Source organism: Cephus cinctus, unplaced genomic scaffold, assembly GCF_000341935.2.
Source record: "Cephus cinctus unplaced genomic scaffold, Ccin1 Ccin1_scaffold0515, whole genome shotgun sequence".
NCBI lineage: Eukaryota > Metazoa > Arthropoda > Insecta > Hymenoptera > Cephidae > Cephus > Cephus cinctus.
Genome location: NW_014333179.1, coordinates 277,464 through 288,375, shown reverse-complemented (window position 1 = coordinate 288,375; position 10,912 = coordinate 277,464). Strand labels below are relative to the sequence as shown.

At 39.0% G+C, this 10,912-nt stretch overlaps 1 protein-coding gene across 6 annotated transcripts in view; it reads right to left on the bottom strand.

The window, feature by feature from the left end:
• Positions 1-10,912, bottom strand: part of LOC107268333 (QRFP-like peptide receptor) — a 42,162-nt gene continuing 31,250 nt past the window's right edge. For 3 of the 6 annotated variants that reach the window (XM_015741012.2, XM_025085607.1, XM_025085608.1), the window contains exons 6-11: positions 7,654-7,777; positions 6,799-7,004; positions 4,826-4,955; positions 4,063-4,223; positions 3,751-3,912; positions 1-1,618 (exon numbers count right to left, since the gene is read on the bottom strand). In XM_015741012.2, coding sequence (XP_015596498.1) covers positions 1,354-1,618; positions 3,751-3,912; positions 4,063-4,223; positions 4,826-4,955; positions 6,799-7,004; positions 7,654-7,777 — 1,048 coding nt within the window. In that variant the 3' untranslated portion in view covers positions 1-1,353. Of the gene's footprint in view, positions 1,619-3,367; positions 3,462-3,750; positions 3,913-4,062; positions 4,224-4,825; positions 4,956-6,798; positions 7,005-7,653; positions 7,778-10,912 lie in introns of all 6 variants that reach the window. The other 3 variants (XM_025085609.1, XM_025085610.1, XM_025085611.1) reach the window with 3 other exon arrangements.

Genomic DNA, 10,912 nt, shown 5'->3' with positions numbered 1-10,912 from the left:
AAATATTGCACATCACTTTTATTATTAATTCAATAATGAATTGACATATAAAGCACCTTCCACGACAATGATATACATGTACGATAGATGAACGTAAAGCGACAGTCTCTAATTTCCCGGCTGGTACATTTGCTTATAAAGTTTGTTCGTTAACAATTGTACACAGTTTACCGATAAATAATTAATAATTAATTGTCTGGCCAAACGGAACCGTCCACCGTTGCGTAGCTGCGCCCCAAATGCATGCAAGACAACGGTGAGCGAATCTCGTTGAATGTTCTTAATAATACGATCATAATTTCTAGAGGTATTTACAGGCTTCTTGGAGAACTTTGAAAAACAATTTTTAAGGAGCAAAGTGGTAAGGAAAGATAAATAGCAATACATTATTTTAAGGATCAAAGAGAGAGAAAGAGAGTGACAGTACAAATTACAAATACAACAATGTACAAATAGACAATTATAAGAATCGTTAAAGTGACATTGGGAGGTTTAGTTCTTCCCATGAAAAATAAAAAAATAATATTACTAATCTGCTACTCATCTTTAAAGATTACAGATAGATTACTCTGATAAATAACGAATGTATTCGTTATGTCCATAATAACCTGTTAGGTATTAATCAACAAGTACAGAAGTCTACATATAAAAGAAATGTACAACAAAAACTTGTGACGTGTGAATACAGATGGCGCCAACAACCTGCAACGTAAATTTATACCCGTGTTCCCTAAGGTATCCCTTTATTTGTGCGCACTGATCGAATAGCTATTTTTTTTTTCTCCAAAAGATGTACTATCGTTAACAGTTAGAATATATATCCAAAAATGACGTAAATGGCGATTCGAACGATTATTAATTATTTCTAATTTGTATACGCGTCGTCCTGTCGATAGTCCCACGAATTACCATATACATACAAGAATCAGGTTGAAAAATGGCGAAGACGCGATTTTCCCGCTAAATTCAACGTACATAGTGTTTTACATAATTTCGCGTCAGCACGCTGTCAAAACGATTACCGATACAAAGTGTTCATCGAGCCGTGACACTCGTATGAATTTTATACAGCAATTATCGTGTCTTGCCTCGTGTTCACAATAAAAAAAAAAGGTCAGCCAATCGAAACTACTTTAGTTTTTACGTGAAACGAGATACACGACACGCGGAATCTTCTTTACCGAGCGAGCCGTACCGATCGAAACTTCGGAAACCCCAATGACAGTTATCGCGTGAGGAATTATCGTGTTTTAAAAAATTTCGATGATCCTTCGTCATACATCGAAATAGAAGTAGGACACAAGTACGCAATTGATTTTAAAAATTGTCTTTGATACGAGGTGAATTTTCTCTTTAAAATAATACCACTGAATCACAGCTGTCATTCATCGGCGTCAGCTGTACGCGTAGGATATTATTCATTTTGTTCTTGTTTTCGTTATTATTATTATCATCATCCCCTTTTCTCTTCGCGGTTGGCAATCCTGACGGGAGCACTTTATCAATCGCGTCCCCGTCGTTAATTATTGGCCGCGATATCCCGCGTTGCGATCCAGGGATATAGGTAGAATCAGGTCCATCTGAAAGCATAGGCGATAGGAGAGGACGTGGTTCGATCCTGAAAAAAACAGTTAGACACATAGAATAAAGAGACGTAAGCATACAGAGTATACAGGACGTTTCAAAGTACACGTACAGAAAAGTCCTATACACATGTATATACGTATCATATTAAGTTCCCAAAAAAAAAAAAGATATTGAAACGTATACATACAAAAAGTGTATTCCTTGAAATTTGAAACGTCCTCTACACTGGGGGCGCTCGATGCGTACGAAGATTGAATTGCGAAATCACTCATGATTTCGACGTATAATTAAAAGAAAAAGGATCGAAACAATAAATCATATATGAAACGAGGTGTACTATTCCGAAACTAGGTGGTACAAATTATAAAGCTGTATATGTGGTATATAGGGGGTGTGAAATGAGTGTCTGAGAATTTTTATCTTTTGTACGGATTAATTAAAGCCCTTCCCGGCACGGTTGAGACAATTAGCTCGGGTTTGGAAGACTGCGTTATTCACTTGAAGCCTCGGGGTGCTAAGCGGACCATTTTGGGGTTGATCAGGAAGAATTGGCTGCCGGATTTGAAGTCGGGTAAGGATAGGACGAGGGGATAAATACGAGAGTGAAAAATATACAAAAGAAAAGCGGCAAGAACGTACATACGTATCGTACCATATACATGTACAAGGGGTTAGTCCGATTGGAACCAGCTGTATTGGAAAACCAGGTTGGAGTCGTATAAGACTGTGTATATAGACACTGTATAGATTTGAATAAGGGTGATGAGGGTGCACCCTTAAGTATAAGAAAGGGTGGGTAGGGAGGGACGGGGGTTTAACGAATTTACGAATTCCAGGGTCTTGAGAGTTCGAGATAAATGGCGCTACCATTATTAGAAACTTGTTTCCCTTATTAATCGCCCTTTTGCATTTTCTTTTTTTTCTCTTCCTCTTGACCTCTTGGTCAAAAATTTTCCACCAACTGCGCTACAGAAAATAATACAGTCTCTACGTCTTAACGTATGGTCGGCGGAACGCGAACGTGCTGTAGGGTAAATAGACGCGAAGTGTTCTAGAAGTCCAGGCACGGCTCCGAAGTACGTATGCTGGTCGTATAGGATTTTTCAAAAGTAATCATACGTTTCTCGTGACGCAGGGGCGGGGCTAAATATAAATTGCGTTAATTGCAGACAATGGCAAGGGCGGAGGTAATTAAACCTCAATATATAATCACCATGTGCCATCAGCCATGTGTGTAAATTATATTAATCACGCGTATCCGTTTGCGCATATGTATACACGTGTGAACTTACGTGGAGGCGTCATGAAACGACCGCACGTGCGTAACAGGATTTCGTTCTTTATAAAAATTAAAAATATACGTCTACGAGCGTTTTTCGTTTTGTCGCGTTGCCATCACTGCTGAGCGCTTTAATGCGATAAATCTTCAAATCTCGAGGTCGTACGAGAAAAGTTCTTAGATACAAATATTCTTACTCTTTTACATGGAATCCAATCCTGCTATACAAATGCGACAGTTATCTGACAACGTGTATACGTATGACGAAGCAATGTTATTAACAATGTATATCGATATATGAAGTAAATGAATTTTTGTAAACAATGAGAAAAAAAGGCAAAATAAATAAATAAAAAAAGAAAACCCACGCGAAAAAGCACAAATAGGGAAATTAATTTAATATTTATGTGTACGTGTACGAATGGATGATAAATACGTGTACCTATGTATGTATGTAATAATACCAGAAATACGGTGACAGCGTCGTAACGCTTTCTTTACCTATTCAAATGCTCATAGGACCTACACAGTGACCGTATGGGGTTTCGTGTCGAAGTTCATGGGTAACATCATGCTGAGGGAGAGTTGACGCCACCTGCGTAAAAACGTGTTTCACTTCTAGACACATGTGGGATTAAATTTTGTAAATCTAATCACAAGGATTCGTTTGTCGAACAATAATCAGATTAATTAAATAATGCGCAACCACAAACAGCGATATGCGCTATACTCGAACAGTGACATGGATTTTCTTGCGTGCGATTAACATATAAGAGTACAAGAGCAAAGAGACAAGACAAGACGAGGATGCCGCCGAAAGAGTTGAAAAAAAAAAAAAAAATGTAAATCTACATTTTTAATTAAATTGAACAATTCTCACTTACCGGACACTCGTCGTCCTGGTCTGACTAAGACTAGGATGCCTCTTGACTGGTGTCCTGTAGCCTCTTCTAGGACAACAGCACCACCAGCTGCCACAGGCAGCCGATAGGAAACTCTTCCGGAAATGCTTCGACATGAATCCATAGACTATGGGGTTGATGCAGCTTGCGAATGGAAAATGAAAAAAGAAATATATATTAATTAAAACCCCATGCTTCACTTGACAATAAATAACTGCATTGTCGTAGGCACAACGTTCCCATGACTTTAGTCAGTTTTAGGGTATACTGTACTTATGTGTCTATAGTCGATACCTGTTAAAGTACGCCATAAGCTGAAAGGCCGTATTGAGGTGCTTGAACGCACCGCCCTTCATCCATGGTATTACACCATAAGCTGTGAGTACGTTGTCGATCAGCATGGGACTCCAACATATGGCGAATAGGACGACAACCGCCACGAGCATTTTGACGACCTGATAGAAGTAGAAGAGATGGAAAAAAAATATATTAAAAATTCCTTAACTCTCCTCTGTCTTGCATCGCTATCTTATACTCAAGCTACAAAGACTAAAAAGAGAATCGAGTGACTTGAATAAGATTGAGAGCAGACAAGGTTAAAATAAAAAAAGAAAACGTGCACTTCGACTAGTTCTGAAGAATAAAAGGAAAAAGAAAAAAAAGACAATTATAAACAAAAATTATTTTGCACCTCCCCCTTATCTCTTGACCTCTCTGTTCTCAAATCCCAAATAAAGAAAATCTTCTAGGAAATGAAAAATCTCACCTCAAGGCCCCTCAGTTGGCCGAGCGAGTATGAGGTAACCGTGAATCCTTTGCAGGATGAGAAAATAGTTAATAAAATATCCGACAGAGGGAGACACGAGAAACGGAAACTCCTCATTACTTAAATCGCCAAGTTGCCCGCAACCATTATTTGCTTAAGCGACAGCGTCGCGTAGTCAAACACAGTAGAAAGTGCATTTTGAGTATATCGATGCAAGATGTTTTTAAAACGAGGTATATTAACAAATAATAATAATTCTACAAGACAGTTACTCCTGTCCCATTGCTATACCTGCTTCATGGTACGGGATTCCTCCTCCGTCTGACTGTCGTCGCGACGCCCACGACGCGCCCCATTTCTGCCGCTTCCGTGTCTCTGTGTCATCGGTATACATTCGGTTGCCGCGTTGTTCTGATTCAATCTGAAAGGAGGAAAATTGAGAAAAATTACATTAACCCGTGAAGTCAAACGAACGTTACGCGCATGCGCACTGGAAGAGGCTTAAACGGAAGCTCGTTAGGACTTCTTGTACGTTCGGCACGTTTCCGTAATCCGTGCTACGTGCCACTTTCGAAAATGAGCCAGAGGCATTCGATTTACGCAGATATTGCCTATCGGTTGAACAAAGAGAAGACGATATATATATATATATATATATTACGTAACATCCACGTACTGACCATCCGTATACTCAAACACGTTATATCGCGCGGCTTGCTTGAATTTAATTTCTAGAGCGTTTTTTCTCTTTCACAATAGGTTTCCTTCCAAAGAGAAAGAAGATCGAGCCAGAGAGAAATGCACGAAAAAGACTTAGAAAATAATAAATACAAATAAATACAAGTGGTCTTCTTTTTTTTTTTTTAATTACTACCTTGCACGGGTGAATCGACCTTTATGATGTGTCCTACAAATTATCGGTTCGTAATATATATATATATATAGACACATACATATATATATATATATGTTCTCCTACGTGACTACCAACGCGTATGGACGGACCTACGTAACTTCATCGTATAATTTAGATCGTCGCCGAGATACGTGGCGATGATGCTCACCCAGGAGGCTATGCCGAAATTATTTGCGCATCGTGAAAAGCAGCTAAATATAATTGCAATGGAGTCCTAAATGCACGGCCTAAAGACCTTCAACGAGACTATTCACATTTGAGTCTAAAGATATATATATATATATATATATATGCACGCTATGCTTACGAGCACGTCTAAAGGTACAATACGAAAAGTTCTAAATGAGAAAACGAGAGTTTAAAAAATGCTTCGCGAAAAAAAAAGTATTTTTTTTTCTAAAAAATCAAAATTTTTCGAATAATGCATCCCGATGACGTAATCCATACTCAACTACGCATAGGCGTCCACTATAGCGAAATAGCAGTTAAAAGTACCAGTGGAAACAGTACCCTATTAAACCGTCGCTATATATATATATATATATATATATATATATATGTAATAGTACCAGAGTGACTCAGAAACTAAAACTGCAAATAGTATAGTGAATGTAAAATTTTCTCGCTACGTAATTGCCTAGTAAATTTTGGACTTTACGAGTACTATAACCAGTTGATATATCTATATATACCGTTGGGCTGTCCATAGTAAAAAAAAAAAGGGAACGTAACTGGACAATTTTGGAAAAAAAAGTTGTCGATCGTCGTTGTAAATCTTGATAAAGGGACGTACACACTGACTGTTGATTCTTAGCCAAAAATCACCACGTTCACAACTGTATACACGTAACTGTCGACGGGTGCGACACGCGACTAATTTACGAACTAATTTTAGCCCATCATGATAACAACAGTGCACGATTGCATCATTAAAGATTCTCCATTGCATATTGCATACACATAGGGTAAACAGCTGTCGCAGGGGAAATACTTAATCCACAGAATTCAGTATCACTTCGGTATAGGAATCTGAAAAGATTTTTCAAAAAATTATCAAATGGTAAATTAATGCTTGAATGTATCTTATAAGAAATGTTACGGGTAGTGCGTTTCCAAAATATGTAAAATTCGACTGGTCACTGATTCGGTCAATGATCAAGCCAATATTGAAAAATGACTTGGTTCAATGTTATTGTTATCAGTAATCCTTAACCATTCATCCTTAACCAAATCCAGTAACCTTAATCATTGAATTCATCATTAAAATCCGAAATCAGTAACTTTTACTCAATTATCCTGTATTTTCTATTAAACATAGATATATATCTATATCGAGGAAAGCACTTACGCGTGACGTGACGTCATATGGTATCTACGCTTCATGACGCGCCAGATCTCCCAGCAAATGGCGGTGTAGCAGAAGGCCATTACTATTAGCGGTACCACGAGTACCAGAAGAAGCATATAGACCTCGTGAAGCCTCCACAAAGTTTCCGAATCGCGATCGCGTACGCACCAATAGGCCAGATACCTCTTGCCGACTTCCTTGTGTCTCTGAAAAAAGGAATTACAGCAATTAATGACGGATCGATCAATCGACCTGTTCGATATATCGGGGTGGCATAGGCAGCGACGAAATATTTCACAGCCATTCGAAATAACAGCGAGAGACAATGGGAGCTGCTGGTAACGTTTCACAAGGGTGAATATCGAAAATCGAAAAATATCGACTAAGACATTTTTCAAACTGTCGCAGGACGCGTACCATTGGTCCAGCTCGTACGTTCTATTAATAGATATCGATCCGAACGTTACGATTCGTTGAAAAAAAAAGACTGAAGAAAAATGAATAACAGTGACAGGCATGGCAAACAAACACGTATATACAGTATATGCCTTCGGTATACGCGTTAGTCTAAATCCGTCGCGGCGCATTTCACCCTCGATCCGTGCACTTGAATCGACCAAATTAGATCGTAGGAGGAATAAATCATTTGGGCAGGTATCCGTATCCACGATACGGTGGATATTCAATGGAGGCTGATTTTTCGAGTTTTTACGAAAATCGAGATTGCGACCGAGGGTAGTTTCGTGTATTAGCCAGTAATGAGTGAGCTGACGAAGCCATCGGGATAGGCTGAAAATACATTAAGGTGAATTAACGTCAAAGTCATTTTAGATAAGAAAATACCAGACGACCCACCTGAGTGAAGATTATTGGCACAGCCAATAGGAAGGACATGATCCAAGTGATGATTACGATTTTTCTAGCTTGACTGATGGTGCAGGTATATTGGGCCCTCATAGGATGAACAATGGCGTAGTACCTAGAAATGAAAAAAAAAACAGGGTCAAAATTTTGAAAATAATCGAGGAAATTAAAAAATTTTTTATTCAGTCTCAAAATTTCTTGATCGAGAGCCGATCAGGCGGAAATCGATTTAAGCGAATTTCGTGCGATCAATCTGGTCAACCGGGTCTGCACGGGATTCTCGTATCCATCATCGTCATCCTGGCAGATCAAATTTATGAATTTACATAGGATTTCACGAAATATTCTTTCCCGCTGTCGCCGCCACCCTCGCACCTGCCGACGTCGTCTAACCCGATGCAAATTTGTATCGTATACATATGTATAAAGTCCAACGGGAGTCGAGTCATTAGTTGCTGGACGACTGACATGTGTGTTGCGAGAATCAGTATGCAAATGAGAGGAGAAACGGAGGAACGAGCAAGAGAGAAAGAGAGAGGAGACAGTTGTGGATGAATTAAAAAGTAAAAAAAGAAATCGCGCATGCGTCGTTATACTAAATTTTCAAATGGGATTTCGGTTGGCATCACTTATAATCGCATAAACGTCCCCTTGAATACCGACTGATTTTGGTTCGACGATCCAATAATTGTCCAATCAAGGGAAGAAACTCTCCTAGTTCTACATGTCCTCGTGGGCTTTAGGAATAGTTTTGGTCAAAAAAAAAAAAAAAAAAAATTTCAACCTCGCGACCAGCAATAACTCGAGCACAGCATCTCGCGTGCTGAAATCCCAAAAAATACCTGGAGTTCCCTTCGCATCCGACAACTGATACGTTTTGGGGATAGTTCTGGTAATTTAGCAAAAAAAAAAAGAGGCATCGAAAACAAAAAATAAAATGTTAATTTCGGGTCCAGCTGCCACTACGAGGACAGCGTGTCTAATGTGCTGGAAGCCAAAAAAAAAAAAACCTGCAATTTCCTTCGCATCCCACGCAGTTCTGTAGATCCTGACAGATTTTGGCAATAGTCCTAGAATGTAATACATATCACGAGGGTTAACCCCCAACATTTTTCGAAGCACCCAGTGAAAAAAAAAAATTGGTTCATAAATAAACAGAGTAAAATTTTCATGCGTGGAAAATGTGAGGGATGGAAACCCCCCTTTTTTGGTATCATATAAATTCATCGAAAAGTTGTTGGTCAATCAACTGTCAAATGGAAATTCGATTGACATGGTTTACATCCGCATTAACCATCCCTTGTAAAAATTAATACATTTTTATTTATTTTTTTTTTTAAATTTCTTTCATCAAGAAAATAAATCCAGCGGAAAATAAACCTCGAACCTTTCTTGAGATACCCCACGAAATAAGTTACAAATACCAAGATGACTCTCGAATGAATAATATATAGAATGCACGTCCCCCTTTTGTAATCGCACTTTCAAGGTCACATCTGAAATCGTGGGTCGAGACTGCTTTAGCAATTTTATAAAGTCGTCGAAAAGTCGTTAGTGAATCTCGAAGGATTGGCTCACGGGGGGGGTAAGAGAGGGGATGTTACCATTGGCTGAAAATATTGAGAGATGGAGCCATTACTACTTGGGTAAAATTAAATCACAGTACTAAAGCGTGTGTATATATATATATAGCAACTGGTACTCCTTCCGCGTCAAATTTGACAACAATTTTGTATCTCGAACTTCAACCGAGTCGCGTATCGAGAAAATATCCGCAGTAGAAAAATCGCCAAAAAGAGCATACAAAATACCAAGTAATTGCGTTTTTGAATATCCATTTCCAAAGTATTTGAAAAAGTCCAAGTGTAAGAAAAATTTCGAAAAATCTGTCATCCAATGGGTTCCACGTATAAAATGTGAACTGAGCGTCAGTTATGGTGAATGGTCAAAAATGTTTCCTGAAAAAAAAAAATTTTTTTAAATTGTCATCCTTTAGATAGCCATAAATCTTTGGACAGTACCGGTCCGACCACTAATTCGAGCCCAGATACTAACATTTCTAGTATCACCATTACTTCCAGTATCATTGCCCTTATTACATTGATACCGGTCAACACTTTCATGTCCGTTCCCAAATCCAGACAACAAAGTCCTAACTTTCGAGTTAGGTCTGCAGGATAGTAATTTGGTAAATTCTGAGCAACCCTCCCATTGGTTTAATTAGGATCAAGTTGAAGGGAAATGATTTAGCCCTACTAACCAAGGTGCCATTGTCAGGCCCCATAGCCAGAAGCGACCTCTAATTGGCAGGGATGATGTCATAAACTGTCGTTTTGTGGCGAGAAGCGGAAATCACGTGGGGTGAGTTCAGAAATGCCCCTAGGAAAATTTAACACAGTCGATCAAAAGCCCCAGGCCTCGCCTTACTCAAACATAACCTAAATCCAATTTTCCATCTATCATACGATAGTCGAGACTTTCAACGTGCTTTCCTGCCTCGTGCTCGCGTTTGAATTTCAAGCCGAGTTTCACTCTCGCCCTTGGATGCCTTTCGTTCGCTCTCTCTCTCTCTCGCTCCCATACCCTATGCCTACATAACCTTACCCCACGAAGCAACAACCCTCTATGTACCTTATACCTACTCGCAAGCCCTTCCACAGTTTAATTAGACGACTAACCGCGATTTCGTGACGCCCCAGTATCGCCTACAGATTTTCAAACGGTAACGTACACTGTTCACCCCCAGCCAACCCTTTCGCACACGTGGATACCCGTGACAAGCACTTTTAAGCGCCTCTGAGTATAGAGGCACGCAGAGACGTTTTTTTCTCAATCCTTCCGCTTGTTTCGTGGTTACGAAAAAAAAAAATTGTACAATACGTCCGGACGAAGAGATCCCTTAAAAGTATTGTGGTGTAAATCGAGCGCAGGGTGAAAGAAAAAACATCGTTTAGGAACTCTCTTGGTTTGGCAAATTGTCAGGGATTTTGATTTGCGAGTAAAGAGGGATACATTTAATTTAATAATTTTCCGGGGGAAAAAAATTTTTTTTTTTTTTTTTTTTTTTTTTTTAAGACCCAGAAACAAATATAATATTCCCACGTGCACCAACTTTTGCGGAAAAAACATTGTATTTTTCTATCAAGGGTGTCTCTCCCCCTCATGGGAAAAACATGTAAATATAGGAATAACAATTTTAATTCCCTTCTCCTTCACCCGTATTTATCTTCGGATGGATTCAGATATCATC